The sequence below is a fragment of the Hemiscyllium ocellatum genome, chromosome 34, assembly GCF_020745735.1.
Source record: "Hemiscyllium ocellatum isolate sHemOce1 chromosome 34, sHemOce1.pat.X.cur, whole genome shotgun sequence".
Lineage (NCBI taxonomy): Eukaryota > Metazoa > Chordata > Chondrichthyes > Orectolobiformes > Hemiscylliidae > Hemiscyllium > Hemiscyllium ocellatum.
Genome location: NC_083434.1, coordinates 25,114,926 through 25,137,123, shown reverse-complemented (window position 1 = coordinate 25,137,123; position 22,198 = coordinate 25,114,926). Strand labels below are relative to the sequence as shown.

At 41.9% G+C, this 22,198-nt stretch overlaps 1 protein-coding gene across 3 annotated transcripts in view; it reads left to right on the top strand.

The window, feature by feature from the left end:
* Window positions 1-8,740: 8,740 nt before the first annotated feature.
* LOC132832274 (ankyrin repeat and SAM domain-containing protein 6-like) overlaps window positions 8,741-22,198 on the top strand; it is a 53,791-nt gene continuing 40,333 nt past the window's right edge. For 2 of the 3 annotated variants that reach the window (XM_060850126.1, XM_060850130.1), the window contains exons 1-3: window positions 8,741-9,892; window positions 15,309-15,353; window positions 19,719-19,923. In XM_060850126.1, coding sequence (XP_060706109.1) covers window positions 9,016-9,892; window positions 15,309-15,353; window positions 19,719-19,923 — 1,127 coding nt within the window. In that variant the 5' untranslated portion in view covers window positions 8,741-9,015. The remainder of the gene's footprint in view (window positions 9,893-15,308; window positions 15,354-19,718; window positions 19,924-22,198) is intronic. The other variant, XM_060850129.1, reaches the window with a different exon arrangement.

The following is a 22,198-nucleotide window of genomic DNA, read 5'->3' as shown; positions in this document are numbered from 1 at the left end:
AAATCACCAGTTGTGTGGTTCCCAGAAGTCTGAAATAATCAACTACTTAATAAAAATACTACAGCTCATAGAATATATTTTTCCAAATCATGTGCCACAGAATTGCTTTGCACAGACTATAGTACAATAGTGACTAATGTACAAGCTGGCTATACGTATACACTTATGCAAAAAAAGGTTCCCTGAGCCATTTTAGAAAAACAATAAACTCAAATCAGAATTTTCTTCTTGATTGACTTTTAAAAAGAATGTAATGTTAATCATTCAAACCTGATGTGTCCACAATTGATTTCCAGTCTGCTTTAATGCTCACAAAATAGTCGAGGTGCCACAATTCGTGTCAGCTCGGCAGGGGGAAAGAGAAACGATGTTCTTTGTTTTGGATTGCTATATAATAAGGCAATGATTTGACATTGTTCCACATTGCTGGCAGTAAGTAAATTTTAGTTAACAAACAATACTTGGAAGCGATACAGTACCTGAGCAGTAGTTTAGAGAATTGAGAGCTACCTCACTGTGACTAGTGTGTATAGCCTCTGTAGCACTTCCATTATCTCCATTGTTTCTTTATCAAAATCATGTCAAACAAAACCTAACTTTTATAAATACACAGTGGCTCACCTCAAATAACACATTTCTGATTGCATGGTTAATCTTCTTTCAATTTTTGAGTTGCCAAGCATAGTGGGCTGATTGGCCACCCATTCTTGGATCATTTTTTAAAAGACTCATGTATCCATTGATACTTCTAGCCCTCTGTCACAATTTTCATATCTTCGAATGTGATTAAAAATTGGTGGCCAAAACCTCTGGTATTTCCTCCTCAATTTCTCTCCATATTCTAAGATGTGTATCAATGGATCCATTATGTTTTCCATTCGCTTATCCAGATTTATATTACTTAACCTCTCTACTACCTTTTTTCAATAATCGGTCCTACCTTTTCTTCTAGTCATAGAGATGTACAGCATGGAAACAGACCATTCAGTCCAACTCATCCATACCAACCAGAATCCCAAACCAACCTTGGGTAATTTGCCAACACTTGGCCCATATCCCTCTAAACTTTGCCTATTCATATATTCTGAAAATGTGTTGCTGGTTAAAGCACAGCAGGTCAGGCAGCATCCAAGGAACAGGAAATTCGACGTTTCGGGCCAGAGCCCTTCATCAGGCTCTGGCCAGAAACGTCGAATTTCCTGTTCCTTGGATGCTGCCTGACCTGCTGTGCTTTAACCAGCAACACATTTTCAGCTCTGATCTCCAGCATCTGCAGACCTCACTTTTTACTCGACTATTCATATATTCATCTAGTTGCTTTTTAAATGTTCTAATTATACCAGCCCCACCACTTCCTTTTGCAGCTCATTTCATATATGCACCACCTTCTGTGAAAAAGTTGCCCCTTTGGTGTCTTTAAAATTTTTCCCCGCTCACCCTAAACTTATGCCCTCTGTTCTAGATTCACCCGCCCCAGGAAAAGACCTTGTCTATTTACCCATCCATGTCCTTCATGATTTTATAGGCTTCTATAAGATCACTCCTGAGCCTTCGCCACTCCAGGGAAAACAGACCCAGCCTATTCAGCCTCTCCATAAGCTAATGTTATTTGAAATTATCTGAGTTTAGCTTCCCCTCCTTTGTTTAGATTGATTTTTTTGTAATATAAGCCCTGCTTCTGGAACATGTAAAGTGAATAAGTAGTAGTATCTCAGTCAAACCCAGTTGTCTTCTTGAAATTCAGTGATAGTGCTCTTGGCTCTAAGTTTTAAGATTATGCTCCATTCCAAGCAGTTAGCTTAGATTGAGATTTGTTGAGTGAGACATTACATTGAGTTCTGTCCGCCAGTTCCTGGCGTAAAGGATTCCAAGGCATGATTCAAAGAGTTCTGATGTCCTGGCCAATATTTATCAAACAATATCATAGTTAGTATATTAGAGTCCCCTTCTGGTAAATTTGCAAGCAGAATGAAGGCCCAACAATTTCCTACCAACCTCTGATCTATCTGCAATTTTACAGGTGACAGGCGAATACTAGGGTCTTCTGCCCAAATAAAATCCAAGTGAGGCCCTTAAGTAATCAATTTCAGATTGGCTTCGATGTTGAGTCTGGTGATTGGAATTCAGAAGTGGGGAAACAGCAGGTCATCCTGTTCTTGCCTCAGGTGGGAAGGGAATGTCTCTCACAATGGTACACTTTCCACATCAGGTATCCTACCTAAGATCTTACCCCACAGTTACTTATTCCAATTCTGTCCTCCCTGTACAGATCCCCAACCCTTATAGAAGCAAATTGCTGCATTGAAGAATCATCTAGACTCAAATCATTTGCTTGCTTTTTCTCCATGGATGCTGCCCAGCCGACTGTGATCTCCAATAATTTTTGTTTTTAGTACAGAGCCCCAACACTTCTTTGCATAATCATAAGTCTTACTTTTCATTCTTACAGCGAGATGCAGTCCTTGCCTCTTAACGTTACTTGGTCCTGGGCATACAATAGAGTGTAGTTGCAGTAGAAAGGATAATGAGGAAGGAATTGGTATGGCTGCCTTTATTAGTCAGTGCATTGAGTATAGGAGTTGGGAGGTCATGTTGTGGCTGTCCAAGATATTGGTTAGGCCATTTTTGTAATACTGTTTGCAATTCTGGCCTCCCTGCTATAGAAGGATGTTGTGAAACTTGGAAGTATTCAGAAAAGATTTACAAGGATGTTGCCAGGGTGGGAGGGTTTGAGCTATGAGTGAGGCTGGGGCTATTTTCCCTTGAGCGCGGAGGCTGAGGGGTGACCTAACAGAAATTTATAAAATTATGAGAGGCAAAGATAGGATGAACACCCAAGGTTTTCTCCAGGATAGTAGATTCCAAAACCGGAGGACACAGGTTTAAGGTGAGAGGGGAAATATTTAAAAGACGGATTGGCAATTCTAAATTGCCCATTGCACCCAGAGACAGTAGATTAGGTGGATTAGCCATGGGAAATGCAAGGTCACAGGGATACGGTGGGGGTGGAAGGAGTCTGGGTGGGACGCTCTTTTCAAAGTTGGTGTGGACTTGTTGGGCCGAAAGGCCTGTTTTCATACTGTAGTGATTCTATGAAGAGGGACTTAAGGAGCAACTTTTTCACACAGAGGTTGGTGTGTGTATGGAATGAGCTGCCAGAGGAAGTAGTGGAGGCTGTGGCAATTATGACATTTAAAAGGCATCTGGATTGGTACATGAAACGGAAGGGTAGACAGCAATATGGGCCATGTGCTGGTAAATGGGAATAGATTAATCTCGGATATCTGGTTGGCATGGATGAGTTGGACCAAAGGGTCTGTTTCCATGCTGTACAGCTCTATAACTTTAAATTCTATCAACTGTTTTTTTTTCTCTTGTTGGTGGGACCTTGTTTTGAGGCAACTGACTGCTGAATTTACCCATATGACAACAGTAATTACACTTCAAAAATAATTGGCTGTAAAATATTTTGGAATAAGAACCTAAGAACTAAGTGTAGAAATGAGCAATTTAGCCCCTCACTTCTTCTCTGCAATTTAATTCAATCATGGCTGATCTCATCTTAGTCTTAAATATCTTTTACTGGCAATCTCTGTGTTACAAATAGGTTCCATTCTGGGATCTATTTGCAAGTCAATTTGTACAGAAGTCTGAACACAATGCAGGATAATATAGCCATTTGTAAGTACAGGAAACATTTGTATGTCAGATCTTTAAAAGTAGACCTTGTTTGTATGTTTATAAATACAAGCATTTGTCAATTGGAAATTCATAAATCAGGGACCCTGTTCTAAAAAAGGATGCTTTTTAATAAAAATATTTTTCCTTTTCTATGTTCATTTCATAAAAACTATCAAAGGCAGTGATGTACACTTACATCATGAAATTGATGTTTTATGCTTTGGAAAATAATTTATAACAAGAACCAACAAACCACTGCAGCCTGAAGTAGAAATCAATGCATCACCAGCGTGCAGCATTAGCACACTGGAAGCTACTAACATTAAATCCACTGAAATTGACTAAGCTTAGAAGGAAAAATCAATACAGGCGCAGAGCTCAGGATTAAATGAAGCTATTTTTATTGATACGAGCAGGGCAAAGCCTACATCATTCCCTTCGTATTGTTTACAAAGATACGCTGGAGACAATTTTTAGCTTGCTCCCAAAATAGCTGGGATGTCTGTGGCACAATTCAGATGACATTGAAAAGAAGCACAAGTATTCAGGCTTCTGTCTCATGATAACACAAAGGGCAGACAATTAGTGTTATTACAGACAGCTTACATATTGGGAGACTGGGAAATCCAACAGGAGTTTTGATATTTAAATACAGTTTGTGCATCTTAAAGGAGGTGAGCTATGATGTTCTTTTTATTGCAGCAACTGGCTAATAACTTCAAATTGAATACAAGGTCTCAGATTTTCAGATAGAATTCATGACAGAGAGGAATAAGGTCTTCTTGCCAGCCATTAGGTGAAACAAGCACCTAAAGTGTAGGTACAAGATGAAATCTACTGGATCAAAATGAGACAAATGTCATATTTAAAATGAAGTTAGATAAATACATTAGATGGAAAGAAGTAAAAGTTATGTGAATAGAGTTAGAAGAAACAGAATATCCTGAGGCTCACATGAATCATACACTTGGAAAGAGACCAGCTGGACTAAATACCCAGTTGCTTTGAGAAAACTTGTAGCCTTACAAAATAAGGTACTAAACTGAAAGAACTACAAGTACTTCTCTTGAAAGGATACTCGAACAGCAGATAATTGAGGTTTCTCTGTACTTTGGAGAATAGTGGGAAAACTGAGAAGAATCATTGTGAATTCCTGAAAGCTGTGGCACATCTTAACTTGTGGAAAAGTGTAGAACCAATAAGCTCCTGCATATGCACAGAACTCTTGAATGGAAATAAAAACCATAAGATACAGAGTAGAATTAGACTGTAAAAATATAACAGGTACTGTCCTGTTGAGACTTTTGTAATGAAAATCAGATTGTTTACATTCAAAATGTTTTTTGTTCAATATATCGTTTCAGTTGCATGACACTGATCTTTTGCTATAAAGTCTGTGTCTTCTGATCCTAATCTACAACTACCTGATGAAGGAATAGCGCTCTGAAAGCTAGTTCCAAATGAACCTGTTGGACTATAACTTGTTGTTGTATGACTTTTAACATCATTGTACTTGCTCTATTTAGCTCTTGTACAGTAAAAGTATTTTTTTTAAATCTGGACCTGTCACATGATTCTTTCAATTAACAACTGGGACTTTGGGTTAAGGTTAAATGTTAATAATCTCCTTCAAGATCATAACATCATTTGAAAAATTTTCAAGCCAACCTGGAAAAGGCAGCAGAATGGCATTGTTTTGATTTTTTGTTCAGAGCGCTAGCATAATCAGAATAGCCTTCTTCTATGCTAAAAATACTCTATAATCGCATGGAATAGAAGAATTTAAAAAGTACAAGGAGAACACCAGGTGATGGGACTAAGTAAATTGCTAAAGCCTTTACATACATGCAAAGCCAAAAAGATTGTTTGAGTACAATCCCTGCAGTGTGGAAAAAGCCCAACAAGTCCATAACTAGTCTCCAAAGAGCATCCCACCCAGACCCATTCCTTCTAACAAATCCCTCTAACCCTGCATTTCCCATGGCTAACACACCCAACCTACAATTCCCAGACACTAGAGGGTAATTTAGCATGGCCAATCCACCTAACCTGCACATTTTTGGGCTGTGGGAGGAAACTTGGTACACCCAGAAGAAACCAGTGCAGACATGGGGAGAAAGTACGAACTCCACGCAGACAGTGACTCGAGGGTGGAATCAAACCTGGGTCCCTGGCATCGTGAGGAAGCAGTGCTAACCGCTAAGCCACCATGTCACCCAATTGTTCTATGATTCAGTCTTCTACCTAACCAAATCTGGTTTTAAGACATTAGGTCTAGATGATAGGCATGTTTACCAGGGGCAAGTTGCTGCTACTGGTCCAACTTTCTTGTTACTGGATTTTAAGTTTCACATGAAGTTACTAGTGTTGATATAAGACATTTGACCATAAGTAGATTATTGCGTCAAGGAGTCAATTTTGCTTTTCAATGAATTCATGGCTGATGTGATAATCTTCAACTCCAATTTCCTGCCCTGTCTCCTTTAAATCCTTACTGATCAAAAATCTGTTTTAACTTAAACACACTTTATAGCCAGCCTCTACAGTAAAGAATTCCACAGAATGATTGTCCTCTAAAAGAAAATTCCTGTCTTAAACAGGTGTTATTAAGTTGAAAGTGTGTGCAGTACTATACCTGTAAGAGAGAAAAGAATGCTGTTCTAAACTGAGAGATTACAAGCTCCTGTGTATATGACTAGATGGCAGTCTCAGAGTGTACTGGAAAATTGAAAATATGTAACATTTGGCTGTGAAATGGATACTGGAGTTTTGCTTGCTGTTTTGACAACAATTCAAATTTAACCAGTTTAAATTGTGCCTCAGGATACAAAAACCCCATTGAGTTTCAATTTAATTTTTTGCCAACATCAAACAAATGAGACAATCCAATGTTAAGGAGGCACAAAATGCAGATATTTTGAAAATTGGTCAGAGAGCAACTAGCGTTGAGACAGAAATGCGTGGACAGCTAACATCTTGCACTCCAAAAAATTAGGAAACACCATCTATCAAAGAAAGACAATGACTAGGAGATCCTCAGCCAGAAGACAACAGCGGCTGTGTGGTCTTGAAACTAAGTTGATATAATTTTAGTGTCTTATTGGAATAGCATATTGTTAAAGAGTTGGAGGCAGATATTAAGCAGTTAAGAGAAAGTGGAGCTTACAGTTGTGAATAGTTGTTAAATGTTCACTTTTAGAGTTAAAAAATAAATTAATGTTATTTTCTTTAAATAGTAGATTTTGGGAGATCTCTGCCACTCACATTTTAACAGATTACAAGGCAATGTGAGCTTTTCTGAGTGTTTGGTTTAATTAACAGAGGGGTTCACTTCTGTGTCATAACACAGGCACTATACTCAGATTATGCTCTCTAGTCCAAAACTCTCTGCATCTATCTTGTTGAGCTCCACAAGAATCTTGTTTCAATAAGATTGCCTCTCATTCTTCTCAAACTCAAGTACAAGCTCAACCTACTCAACCTCTCCTCAAAAGTCACCTGCACACCCCATTCCTGAAATGAACCGAGTAAACTTTTTCTGGACTGTTTCCAAAGCAAGGTGACCAAATTTATTGAGAGAGTTCAAGTGTGATCTGACTAGTGCCTTGTGTAGTTTCAGCAATGATGTGGAGGCGGTGTTGGACTGGGATGGACGAATTTAAAAATCACAAAACACCAGATTATAGTCCAACAAGTTTATTTGGAAATACAAGCTTTCAGAATGCTGGTCCTTCATAAGGTAAGTAATGGGGCAGGATCATAAGACAATTTATAGCAAAAGAACAGTGTCATGCAATTAAACTGATATATTGAACAAATCTAGATAGCAAACTAGGTTTTATGATCCTGCCCCATTAGTTATCTGACGAAGGAGCAGCACTCTGAAAACTGAAACAGGCTGACTGCCGCATCCGTGGGTCCTGTTACCGTGGTTTCAGTTACCCGCAGCCCAAACATATTACAGGGAACATTCCTGAACCAGGGACAAGAGGGCTGTCGAGAAGGTAAATTGCCCATTTAAATGAATGGGTTTGCTACTATGCATGGTTTCAGGCTTCTGTGGAAGGTCTTGGAACGAATCCCAGGCATGTACAGGGAGACTACTGTACTGGACTATCACATGGCGTTATGTGATTTATAACTTAGTTTTACTAAGGCCTCCCTAGGTATTTGCTAATCGACTCATTTAGAGATGTTATTGAACATCCTGGAGCAGATGGGACTTGAACCAAGGCCTCCTAACTCAGAAGTTGGGATACTACCATCATACAAGGAGCCCTGCTTCTTTGTTGCTTCACGGTGCCCTCTGTGGGTTGAAAAATGTGGTGCTCGAAAAACATAGCAGGCTTGGCAGCATCCGAGGAGCGGGAGAATCGACGTCTCGGGCATAAGCCCTTCTTCCTGATTCTCCTGCTCCTCGGATGCTGCCTGGCCTGCTATGTTTTTCCAACACCACATTTTTCAACTCTGGTACTCCAGCATCTGCAGTCCTCACTTTTTTCCCTCTGTGGGTTGCCCAAGTGCCTGAAGTATACAATAGTACGGGCATCATTGCTGCCTAATAAACCACTCGTTTAGTCTTGGGTTACAGATCCTCATCCTGAAACACCATTTTTGTGCTAGATTTGGCCATCTGGTTTGTTCGTCGGATTCTTAGTTCATTTCTCTCGTATGCTTCGGGGACGTGAAACGGTCGCCAGCCTCATCTGGGAGCGACTGCACACACAAGTACCATGTGGATTGCTCTGCTGAGCTCTCCATCATTGAGTTCAGCGTGACTTCGGCTGGGTTCGCGAACGCGCATGAGCGCGGGGCTCCTACAGACAGAAGCAGAGCCTGGGGAATCCCATTGTGACGCAGCACGGCAGCATCTTTCAGCACCGCCCACTTGCCAGCGCCGTAGAAACGGTTGCTAGGTACCAATGCCCCGTCCTCCTCGCCGCGAAACGAGTGGCTTCGTGGCTTTTCAAACGAGGTCGCGAGACAGAGGCGGAGAAACAAGTGAGGCGGAGGAGCCTGATTGGCCGATTGTCATGTCTATCATCGAGGGGAGGCGGGGCGGTTAGGTGGGCTGGGCCCCTGTTTTCGGTGCCCACCCGTCGTTGGAGTTCAGCACCGGGAGGACTAACCTCAGTTGGTCATCTGGTCACTACAGTAAAGGGGAAGACGGCTCCGACGTGCACGTGGGTTTCTCTTAAATTCCAACCTGCAACCCACTCCCACCAGAGAGAAAAACAAAAGTTATCAAATCGATGTCGTTGCTCCGCGACCGGGACGCGTCTGTGAGGAGCAGCTCACCTTCGCTGTTGCCGCCTCGGCCTTAGAAGTACAGCAATGGAGTGCGGGGTCCCCCCGGTCTACCAGCTCCTGTTCCGCGCCTGCGAAGAAGGAAACTTCGAGAACGCCAGGCGGCTGCTGGAGCCGGCACCGCGAGACGGAGACGACGAAGAGGATGAGGAGAAGAAGAAGAAAGAGGAGGCGGAGCGCGGCGATCAGACGACGGGCCCGGACTTCAGGGCTCCGCAGGTGCCCGTCGACTGCACGGACGACGATGGCAACTCGGCGCTGCAGTTCGCGGCCGGTCACGGCCACGAGCACCTGGTGCGGTTCCTGCTGATGAAGGGCGCCTCGGTGGACAGTCGCAACCGCTACGGCTGGACGCCGCTTATGCAGGCGGCGCGCTTCGGGCACCCCGGCGTGGCGCGCGTGCTGCTCGAGAACGGCGCCGACGCCAACGCCGCCAACAAGCTGGGCGCCAGCGTGCTGACGGCGGCGGCGCGCGGCGGCCACGTCGGCCTGGCGCTCGCCCTGCTGGAGAGCGGCGCGTGCCCGGATGCCGTGGGCGGGGGCGGCCAGCAGCTGGCGGGGGCGGGGCAGGGGCAGGAGCGGGAGCACGCGCCCGTCGCCCCCGCCTTGACGCCTCTGATGGTGGCCGCCCAACATGGCGCCGAGCCGCTGGTCAGGGTGCTGCTGGAGTGGGGGGCATCCCGCCCCGGAGCCGTGCCTGTCGGCCCCGCCGGCGGCTGGAGCGCCCTGATGCTGGCGGCCCTCAACGGCGAGCTGGCCGTGGTCCAGCAGCTGGTCGGGGGAGGCTCGGACCCCAATCAGACCAACGTGGGTGGGATGACCGCCTTCGAGATCGCCTGCTCCTGCAGGCAGAAGGAGATCAGAGACTACCTGGATTCCAAGACCACCACTCGGCCCAAATCAGGTAGGGGTTAGAAGGGAATGGCAGCAATCAGTGCATGCTGGAAATCTGCAGGAAAGTCAAGTCGCTAGAGTTACCAACGCCATCATAGAAAAACAGAATTGATGTTTGGAGTTCAATATGTGGTCTTTTTCAAAACTGAAAGTACCTGATGCGTGTTCCTCATTCTTTTTGTTTTCACTAGCGGAATTTGGCAAAACTTGGAGTTAACTAGGATAAAATGAGGACTAGAGATCACAGTTGACAGTGTGGCGCTAGAAAAGTGTCTAGATAGATTGATTCCCTACAGTGTGGAAACTGGCACTTCAGCCCAACAAGTCCACACTGACCCTCTGAAGATCACCCCACCCAGAACCATTTCCCTCTGACTAATTCCCCAAATGCTACAGGCAATTTAGCATGGCCAATTTACCTAACCTGCACATCTTTGGACTATGAGAGGAAACCGGAGGAAACCCATGCAGACACAGGGAGAACATGCAAACTCCAAACAGGCAGTTACCTGAGGCAGGAATTGAACCTGGGTCCCTGGTGCTGTGAGGCAACAGTGCTAGCCACTGAGCCACCATACCGCCCCATAGGAAAGACAGGCCTCCAACTCTGCACCGCCCTCTTGACCTGTCCATCATTTTTCCCATCAATCCGCTCCACCCTCCTTCTCCTCCGCTAGACCCACACCTTCCCATTTATCTCTCAGCCCCCACCCACAAGCCTCATTCCTAATGAAGGCCTTATGCCTTCTCCTCTGATGTTGTCTGACCTGCTGTGCTTTTCCAGCACCACACTCTCAACACTTGGAATCAGAAGGTGGTCTGTTCAGGTCCCACAAAATCTAGTACAGGCATAGTGTTTAGGTGCTTTGTAATTGAAATGCAAATTGGAATACATACTTGCCCATACAAGAGGATGATTTATGCTGTGTCATAGAAAAACAATGGCATTTGTCTTGATATTCCAATATTCTTTATCGTTGATTCCTGTAACATAGATCACAAAGTGACTAGCAACCAAACTAAGCCAACATTCAATCAGACTATGTCTGATCTAATTTTTACTTCTACTCTGCACTCCTGCATACTCTCCACAATCTTCTATCCCCTCCATAATCAAGACTCTATCTACCTCTGCCTAAATTTGGACAAAGAACAATGCAGCACAGGAACTGGCCCTCCCAGCCTGTATTGACACATTTTGCCCTTCCATACTGTCTTCACTTAAAGGATCTTTATCCCTCTATCCCTTTCCTATTCATGTATCTGTCCAGGTGGTTTTTGAATGCTGCTATTGTGTCCACTTCCATCACCACTTCTGGCAACACATTCCAGGTATTCCATAAGACATAGGAGTGGAAGTAAGGCCATTCAACCCATTGAGTCCAATCCGCCATTCAATCATGGCTGATGGGCATTTCAACTCCACTTACCAGCGTTCTCCCCGTAGCCCTTAGATTCTTATTGTCTCAAGGAATTATCAGTTTCGGCCTTGAAGACATTTAGCGTCCTGGCCTCCACTGCACTCCGTGGCAATGAATTCCACAGGCCCACCACTCTCTGGCTGAAGAAATGTCTCCGCATTTCTGTTCTGAATTGACCCCCTCTAATTCTGAGGCTGTGTCCACGGGTCCTAGTCTCCTCGCCTAACGGAAACAATTTCCTAGCATCCACCCTTTCCAAGCCATGTATTATCTTGTACGTCTCTATTAAGTCTCCCCTTAATCTTCTAAACTCCAATGAATACAATCCCAGGATCCTCAGCCATTCCTCATATGTTAGACCTGCCATTCCAGGGATCATCCGTGTGAATCTCTGATGTAGCAGTATTCATCATCCTTTGTGTGAAATGCTTGCCTCATACCTCTTTTAAACTCCTTGAACCTGTGTCCCTTAGCAATTGATCTCTCCATCCTATGGTAAAAGACTAATACTTTCCACTCTATCCTTGCCATTCACATCTTTTACATTTCTACCAGGTTGCCCCTCAACCTCCTGCGATCCAGTGAAAACAAACCCAGTCTATCCAACCTACCTTCATCGTGAAAATCCCCCGTACCAGGCAACATCCTGGTAAACTTTTCTGTAACCTCTGCAGAGCATCCACATCCTTCTGGTAGTGTGTTGACTAGAAGTGTATGCAATATTCGAAAGTGGAGAATTTGGGTTATTTGGTTGAGAATTCAGGAGGCATAGTTAGTACATTTGTGAATGACTCCAAAATTTGTGGTATAGTCACCAGTGAAGGAGGTTATCTAAGATTACAAAGGGCTCTTGATCAATTGAGCCAGTAGTCTGAGGAATTGTAGGTGGTGTTTAAATTGGATAAACTTGAGATATTGCATTTTTTGGTAAAATGACAAGGGCAGAATTTATACAGTTAACGGTAGGGCTCTGGGTGGTGTGGTTGAACAGAGACCTAGGGGTTTAGGTGCATTATTCTTTGAAAGTTACATCACAAGTAGGGAGGGTGGTTAAGAGGATGCTTAGCACAAAATCTTGCCTTCGCTACTCCTCATTGAGTATAAGAGTTGGGTTATCAAGTTGAGGTTGTACAGGGCGTTGGTGGGTCCACTTTTGGAATACTGTCTACAGTTCTGGTTGTCCTGTTTTAGGAGGGTAATTGTATTAAATTGGAGAGGATGCAGAAAAGATTCACCAGAATGATGCTGGGGACTTGGGGAGGTAGTTCTGAGTTACAAGGAGAGGTTGGATAGATTTGGACGACTTTCACTGGAATGAAAGTGGTTGAGTGGTGACTGTAGAAATTCATAAAATCATGAGTACCATTTTTAAATGAATAGCAAATATCTTTTCCACAGGTAGGAAGAAACTAGAGGACACATTTTTAAACCGAGAAAGAGTTTTAAAAAGGACATAAGGGGCAGTCTTTTTCTACAGAGGTTGGTTCATTTTTGGAAAGAACTGCCAGAGGAAGTAATAGATAATGGTACAGTTACAACATTAAAAGACATTTGGACAGGTACGTGAATTGTAAAGTTTAGAGAGATATGGCCAAATGCAGGAAAGTAGGACTAATTTAGTTTGCGCAACTTGGTTGGCATGGACAGGTTGGACCGATGAGTCTGTTTCCATGCTCTGAAGTACTGAAGAAGGGTCACTGGACTCAAAACGTTAAGTGTGATTTCCCTCCATAGATGCTGCTAGACTTGAGTTTTTCCAGCAATGTCTGTTACTGTTTCTGATTTCCAGATCCATTGCTCTTTCAGTTTTTTTTAGAAAGATTCTCCCTTTTGGGAACAGAATTCCAAAGACGCTCAACCCTACAAGAAAAATGTGTCCTCAAATCTGTTTTGTATAGGCATCCCGTTAATTTTTAAATGTCCATAGGAGGAAACTTTCATATGGTCAAGTCCCCTCGGGGTTTTGTGTTTCAATTAACACACTTCTGATTCGGCTTAACCCGAGTACAGGCCTAGCCTATCCTCACAAGGCAATCTGTTAATTCTCCATTAATCTAGTAAATCTCTGAACTGCTACCAATGCATTCATTAACATCCTTCAATCTAGTACTGTAAGTCTGGTCTCATTGATGCCCTATATAACTGACACATAACCTCCTTGCTTTTCCATTTAATTCCTCTTGCAATTAATGTAACGTTCTATTAGTTCTCCTCATTACTTGCTGCACCTGCATACTAATCTACAATTCAAGTTTTAGGACAGCCAGATTTCTCTGCATCTCAGAAATCTGCAATCTCTGACCAGTCAGATATACCTTTTTTACTGCTTTTTGCCAAAATAGACACTTTACCACATTACATGCTATTTGCCAAATAGTTGCCCATTCACTTAAATTATCTGTATTTCTTTGTAGGCTCCTTATATCCTCTTCGTAACTCTGTTTCCTTCCTATCTGTGTCATCAGCTAATTTGTCGACGATGTCTTTAGTCCCGTCAGCGAAATCATTTTTGGAAATTGTGAAGAGTTAAGCCTCAGGGCCTGTGGCACGCTGCTGGCCTGACAAAGACTCATTTATTCCAACTGTTTTTTGTTAGCCACCCAATCTCCTATCCATACTAGGATGTTACCTCTACACCATAAGCTTATATTTACTGAATTAATCTTCGATGAGTCACATGTCTTCTAGAAATCTAAGTACAATGCATCCACTAGTTCCCCTTTTATTGACAACACAAATTACTACTTCAGAGAACACCAATAAAATAAATAAATATGATTTCTCTTCGATGAAACTATGCTGGCCTTGTATGATGACCTTGAACTTATCCAAGTACTCCATTACTTGGAGTTTTTAGTAGTAGTTTCTAGCATTTTCCCTGTGACAAATATTAAGCTGAATAGCTTGTAGTTGCCTGTTTTCTGCCTCACTTTTTAAATCTAAAGGAACCTTAACTAAGTCTAATGAGTTCTGTAAAATTGACACTGGAGCACAACTATGCAACTAGTTATTTTTTTTAAAAGTCTCCAAGTTGAATTTCATCAGGGTCCAGAAACTTATCAACTTGCAGTGTCAACAATTTACAGTTGTGCTTTGCTAGTGCGAGAGTTGTGTACATCCCTTGCGCTTATGTTTCTATTACTTAGTGTGTTTTTTTTACATCAATTATGTAGATCTCTTGATCAACCAGAACATTTGATGAATTTCCATACTTCTGGTCCCATAGGTGCTGGTTCATAAAAGTTTGCTGTAGTTGTAATTTTCTTTCTTTTTCTTCCTCCCTTTCAATTCCTGACTTGCAGCTATTTCAGCTATTAAAGCTTGTATCCACGTTAATGAAGACCAGTGCAAAGTAGGTGTTCAATTTGTCTGCCATCTCTCTATCCTCCATTACAGGTTCCCCAGATTTATTTTAGCTAACAGTCTTCTACTCCAACTTTTCCTTTCTTATTAATCTTTTAATAATTCTTTGCTGTTTATTGTCTTCTATCCAATCTTCTGATCTGCCACGTATCTTAGCACAATCACATTAACTTACAGGTAATAGAGCATCACTGTATTCAAATTGGTTAGTGCCTTTACTTAAGCAAGAAGTTTCACTAAATATGGACAGGACTAGATTTTTGTAAAGGAAGATGTAACCCCTAGGGCACCCTCACTCGCCAAGCTCCCAGTTTGTTAGTCAATGGAAAAGTACTACATGCACTTTTTTTTAATATTACTCTTCCAGATCAAATGTTATTTCACAAATTTATTATCCAAAAGAACATTATAGAAAACTGATTAACTGATAGAACTCTTCACATCCTATGTTTGGGCTTTTGTGCCTTTCCTTACTAATTACTCTGTAGATCTCACTTTTCTATGTTTAAATGTTAAGTCAGTTAGTTAATTTGGAAAATAAAGTTTTGTGCACACAGCATTGAGTGTATTATCAGGACACAATTGACACAGGAAAGTTGAAGTTGACTGTGTTATTGCTGATCTGTTTCTACTTTGTTTCAGATGAAGAGAAAAGGAGACCAGACATATTTCATGCATTAAAGCTAGGTGAGCACTAACACATTACATTTGCCTTCATTGGAGGGGTATAGAATACATTGAGTTGGACTGTATGAAATTACAGTTGAGCTTTCGGATAAACTACGAATAAAGTACATTTTTATCACAACTGTATCCTTTCCATTCAGGCAGCACTCCCTAAGGCCAGCCTTTAAAAGCATTATAAACAGGGGATCGCTAATGAGTACTATCTACCCGTTCATCTGGCAACTTGAAGTTTATTTGCTTTTTCATCTGCAAAGAGAACCCTCAATATGCATTCCAAGCTGGTTGGCACAGTGGAAGAATTTAAAGGTGGGGGTTTGAAAGCCAGCAAAAACACAGTCCAAGGGGGATTTTAAAAGGCAGCAATGGAAATGAAATGACAGAGATGCTGATGAAAATGTTCTAAGGGTGAGGATATAGTGGCTTAAGAATTGTTCATATTACAATAGATATATAGTTCGGGGAAGAGTACTCAACTGAAAGTTTCAAACCCAAACCGCAATTTGAAAGTGGGTTGAACTTGTCCTCATCTGAGACTAGAGGAGTACTAGAGCTATGTCTGGTGGGGTTATGAAGATGCAGATGAGAATGAGTTGTAATGTTCTGGATGATTTGATTTTATGTATAGGGTTTTAGAGTTGATTCTTTGCAGTAACTTTACAAATCTGGATTAAGGGAGAGAGGCTTGATGCAGGAATTGAGATTACGGGTATGAAAATTGATTTTGGTAATGTGAAATAATGAACCTGCATTTATTTTATTACTTTCCCATCTTCAGGATGTGTCAAAGCACATCACAGCCAATTAAAACTTTGTTTCAATGTAGCAGCCAATTTGTGAAGTACAAGAGCTCACATAACTAAGATAGTTATGGTCATGGTGAGGTGAATATTGGCTAATATATCAACTAGTCCTGTAGGAGTTTTTGCATTTGCGGGAAATAATAGATGTGATCTTGGTTTAATATCTCATCCATATGATTGCAACTGTATGCAATACTCCCTCATTATTTAAAATGTGACCTCTGATTAGGTGTTCAAGTTCCTAATGTGGGACTTAAAGCTGTGTTCATTTGAAAACGTGAACTAAACTGATGGTGAAACCTATAGCAGTTGGGGGAACCTAACACTGGTTCAATTTCTGAGTTGGTCTGAGATGACAGTGACATATATCGTTAAGGCAAGTTACTGAAGTTTGTCTCTTGTGCTCTCTCTCCCCTTCTGTGATTTGGCACCTTGCCCTCTGTTTTTTTTCCCCCCATAAATCCTTCTATATTAAATATTTATGGCATCTTATTGAACCATGCTCTCTCAGAAAGATCATCTGTTGACATGATTACAATCGAGGTCAGTATTGCATACCATTCTCATAATGTCTGTATCTCTTTCTAAGGGATTTAAAACAAAAAGTATCCTACTTGTAACAGTAGCACACTCTCGCTATTTATCTTTGATCATCCATTCACTGCAGTTATTGATCTGCGTAGAAACAGTGTCAACTCTCTTTTCAGGTCAAAGTACAATTGAAATTCCCTCACACTGATCATTTTCCTAGGTGTACTTAAGCACAGTTGTTTTTAGCCGTTTATTGATGGCCCACATAAAGCCTTGTTAGGTCATTTTGTTCACTACCAGAATGGCTCTCCATTCCAATGTCATCCAGGAAAGACACGTTCTCTTTCTTGTCTCTTTTCCTAACTCGTCATGCTAAAGTTACCTCCCCTGTCTGTCAGTGCTAGCTCTGGTGACATCTCTGTGTAGTTTCTTTCCTATATCTCCACATATCCTGACTTTATCCTTACTACTTGACTATCTGTTTTCAGTGTTATTTCTTTTAAATTCCTGACTGCCCGACTTTCTTTCCCTTTCGCCTATGTTAACTAATATGTTAAAGTTTTCCTCCAATCGAACACCCGTTCCTTTCGAATTTTATGTCTTCTCATTGAGCATCAAAAAATCCATCTTCAACCTTCTGTATTTCTCTGAAGTCCTTGAAAGTGCTAGTGCTTCCCAAATCTGTCATTCCTATCATGCTGAATTCTTTTTAAATCAGGTTTCCGCCCTGCACAGTACAGAAGTGGCTCAAGTCCATGAAATAAATTCTCTTAAGTATGACTGTAATGTGCTATTACTGTACATCCTTCTTAACAGTTCTAAACCTGAACATACCACCATCTTTGTTACTCAGATGGATGTCGTGACTGTCATGGCCTATTTGATGTTATCAAAAATTCAAGTGAAGTTTTAAGATTGCCCGTGTAATACCTGTTTTAGCACTCTTGAAGTTTCCATGGAGCTTTCTCTTGGGTAGGCAAGTATCAGGCATTCTGGTTGCTTAACCAGCTACATGACTTGGTTGTGACTGTCTCAATATTGTGATAATTCTTGGTGAATTTGGCACGAGTTGTTGTAGGTCATTGGAAAAAGTGTTTCTTGCCGAAGGTGTATGCTGAGCATCCATTTTAATCATCAACGGCGTTTCTACCTCTCTAAGTTCAACAAGTATGCTTAAACCAGATGATGAGAGAACTATCAGGGAGGAAAATGCTCTCTCGAGCTTGTCCTCCCAAATCTATCTGTCTTAGATCCATGGGATATTGTCGGAGTGGCTGCTGCATAGTACTTATGGAGATGAAGTTCTGAATTAACTATGAAGATATCTTCCATCACATTGTGATATGACCACCATACCAAAAGGGAAATACTGCAGTCCGTTCAAGCCATTCGGAGTTGGCTTTTGAAGAGATACTGTGGGTCACCAGCAAAGCAGAAATATATTCCACCATAACCTATAACCTCAGCCTGGCATGTCCTCATGCTACTATTACTATCAAGGTAGGGGACCAACTCTGGTACAATGAGGATTTTAAGAGCATACCAGGAGCAGCACCAAGTATGCTTCAGAAGAGATGCTAACCTAATGAAGCTACTACATGATTGCATGCATGCTAAACTGCAGAAACATCATGCCACTGAGTCAAGTGCTCCCACAACGAATGGTTCAGATCAAAGCTCTATAGCCAAACCACACACAGTCAATCGAATGTTGAACGATGAATGAATTCATTGAACGTTGTATGGAGGATGTTTGATAGTCGTACCCACCCTTAATTATGATGGAACCCAGCATTTATTGTAAAAAACAAGAAGCAATTATTAGTAATTTGTTTCAGCAACAAAATGCTGAATAGATGATCCATCTTGGTCTCTCTGGGCATGTGGTGATGGGGATCCTCCATTCACAACTTAACTGGAGCAGCCATGTAAATACTGTGGCTGGGTATTGTTGAGAAAGTGACTCACCCACTCTGACTTGTAAGAGCTTGCCCACCATCCAGAAGACGACATAATACAGGACTTTTAGAGTTCTTTCTCCTTCCTTTGATGAATGCAGCTCTGGCGATACTTAATGAAGCTCCACACAATTGAGGACAAAACAGCCTTGTGGATTAGCATCCTGTTTACCATCTTTTAAAACCTTTTTAGTCTTTCCACCTCTGCCGCACTTGATGGAGTCAGTGTATATGATTTCCAAGATGGGCAGCAACATTTTCAAGAAACCCCTGATTTCTTAGACCAAGAAGGACAAGAGCAACAAGTACATGGCAAGAAGACCACTTCAGAGTAGGACACTTTTCTGACGTAATTAACTCACTATTCACTCATTATTGCAGAATGGAAATTGACCTCCCCAGCTAACCACTGGGAGTACCGTCACAATAACTCTGCAGCATTTCAAGAAATGTGGCCCACCATGACCCTTTTGAGGATCATTTTGACCAAATGATAAATGCTGGATTCTCCAGCAACGATCATTTCCTGAGAATAAAAGAAATGTTATTATCTGGAATGCTATTTTGAGGGATGGGAAAGAGTATATTCAAAAACAACTTCCAAAACTAGTTGTTTTTTCATCTGAAAAAGGTAAAAATTACATGACATGGAGCAAACATAGGCAAGCCTTGTCAGCGTATACATTGAAACTCATGTTTCTAGATGTTTGTGGTTCCTCAACAAGTCTCTTTGTACCCCATCCATTCTTTCGTCTCGTCATCTTTGTAGATCTTTCAGCTGCCATGATGGACACCCTTACTCTGAACTTCCTTTGTATCTATGCAAAAGTTCTTTTTTCTGTCCTCTACTTCTATGTTTCTCCCTCCTCATCAAAATTTTGGCCATCTCTCCTATTGATTTGCCGTTGCTACTTTTACTCATTTCAACCAATATGTTCAAACGTGTGAAGTGATTTAGGATTGATTTTGGATTGTGTTGCTATGCAAGTACAGTACATTGTGCCTACATTACAGTTCCTTTCTAAATAAAATACAAAAAGAATGATTCTCCTGATTTTGATTGATTTTGCAAATAGGAAGCTATCAGTTGGTGAAGGAGATTCTTGATGAAGATGAATTTCAGGCCAATGTCACTAATGCAGATGGTGCTTCTCCATTAATGATTGCTGCCATGACAGGTCAACTAGACCTTGTGCAACTCCTGAGTGAGAGGAACTCTGATATTGACAAGCAAGATGGTGTACATGGATGGACAGCCTTAATGCAAGCTACTTATCACGGGTAGGTAAAACAAACATTTTAATATATCTTTGTTTCATAATTGCGATATCCCTCTTGGACATGCGGGAACTTCTTAACTATATTTTGTATTAATTTCACCCAGCCTTCACTTTGGAGAACGAGAATGTAGGTACAGAATTTGGGAAGAGGGTCTGAGAGGTTCTTGAACATTTTTATATGAATGAGATACTAGAGTTTTTGGCAGGCTTTAAAGTGGTCAGATCCCTTTTATCTGCAAAGTGGTATCCTAGGCTGCTGTGGAAGATGAGGCAGGAAATCGCAGAGGCTCTGATCCAAATTTTTAATTCTTCTCTGGTCACAGGGAAGATGTTCGAGAACTGGAGGATAGCTAATACCATTCCACTTAAGAAAGGTAGGGATAAACCAGGGAATTTCAGATCAGTGAGGGTCACATCAGTGATCGGGAATTTTTTTTTTGGAGAAAATTTTGAAGGAGGGAATTGATCTTCACTTGGAGAGGCAAGGTTTGATCAGGTCAGCATGGCTTTGTTTGAGAAGGTCATGCTCAACAAATTTGGTTGAATTTTTCAAGGAGGTGACCAGATGTGTAGATGAGGGTAGTGTGGTTGATGTAGTTTGTATTAATTTCAGCAAAGTCTTTGACAAGGTTGCACATGGATGACTGATGGAAAAGTAAAAACAACTTGCCAGGAGAACTTAGCAAGTTGGTTCCAAAATTGGCTTTGTGGTAGGAGACAGAGGGCAGTGGTAAAAGCCTGTTTGGAGACTATTGTACAGGGGCATGCCACAGTGATCAGCCCTAGATCCACGTTTATATGATCATTAAGAACATGTGGCTAGGTTGCTGTTGGGTTTGTGAATGATATGAGGATTGGCTGGGTTGTTGACAGTGAGGACAATGTTGGGGATAATCTGCTCTCGGGGTACCTACATTGGGGCTAGGGAGGGGAGCACCATTATTAAAGCAGACACTGTCAGTTACCAGCTAAAACACAGCCATGTAAAGTAAACCCAGCCACTGCAGGCCACATTCCTTGGGGATTAGAACATGTCCGTCAGTTTCAGATCATCCTGTTACAATCTCATTGTTAATAAAGGAAACCGGTAACTATCAGATAGTGTAAATCGCACCGATACTACACTTGATTGATAAAGTACTTGCTAATGCCTCCGCTGACGTCAAACTCATTCGGGTCCTGTGTTAAATGATAATACCTGTATATTCAACTATGGAGAACTATTGTGAACGCCCAGACAGCCAGGCACATAGCAATGAGGAAACCCTTCCAAACAATAAACTTTTAAATTACAAGATCGGAAACTGCTGAACCCAGGATGTCTACCCATTGTTCAGCACAGCAGGAGCTGGACAGGTATCTCGGGGCAGCCAATAGAGACACTAATCCCTTCACAGACAGGTGAACCGACCAATGAGAGAACCGAACGAGGGGAACCTGACCGGGAACTCGAGGAAGCGCGAAGTATAACTGCTCCAGGTCCGTAGAGGAAGACAGAACGCCTTCTCCGACGAATTGCATGCTCTTGAATTCGTTGTACAGCTTGCCAGTCATGATTCTGTAATAAACGGTGTTTTTGCTCCAAACTCTAGCCGGTGTGATCTCTCCTTCCAAAGAACACGTGGAGACGAGACCCTACGGGTCCGTCCCAACAACAATGATCTTGGGTTGCAGGAGGATACAGACTGATTGATTGATTGGTGGGTAGATCAGTGGCAGAAGTTAACCTTGCAAAGTGTGAGTTTGAAAGAATTAACAAGACAAGAGAGTACTCGATGAATGGCAGGACACTAGGAAGTTCAGAGGAACAGACTGATCTTGGGTGTTTGCCTAAAGATCATTGAAGGCAGTCGGAAAAGTTTATAGAGATACACGACGTTTGTCTTTATCTGTTGAGACATAGGTATAGGATTTTGTGTTCCAGCAGGAGTATTGTGCGTTGTTCTGGTCACCACACTATTGAAGGATGTGAATGCACTGGAGGGGTACAAGAGAGATAGAACAGTGTAGAGGAGGTTGAGAGGGGACTTGATTGAGGTATAAAAGACTGATGGGCATAGACAGGGCGGATAGAAAACCGTTCTTACCCTTAGTTGAACAAAGGGCTTCATTTTAATGTCAAAGGTAGGAAGTTTAGAGGGGATTTGGGAAAAAAAAAATTTCACCCAGAGGATGGTGGGAATCTGGAATGGTCTGCCACGGAGAGTAATTGAGGTGGTTAACCTCACAACCTTTACCAAGTATTTGGATGAGCACTTGGAGTATCAAAACATTCA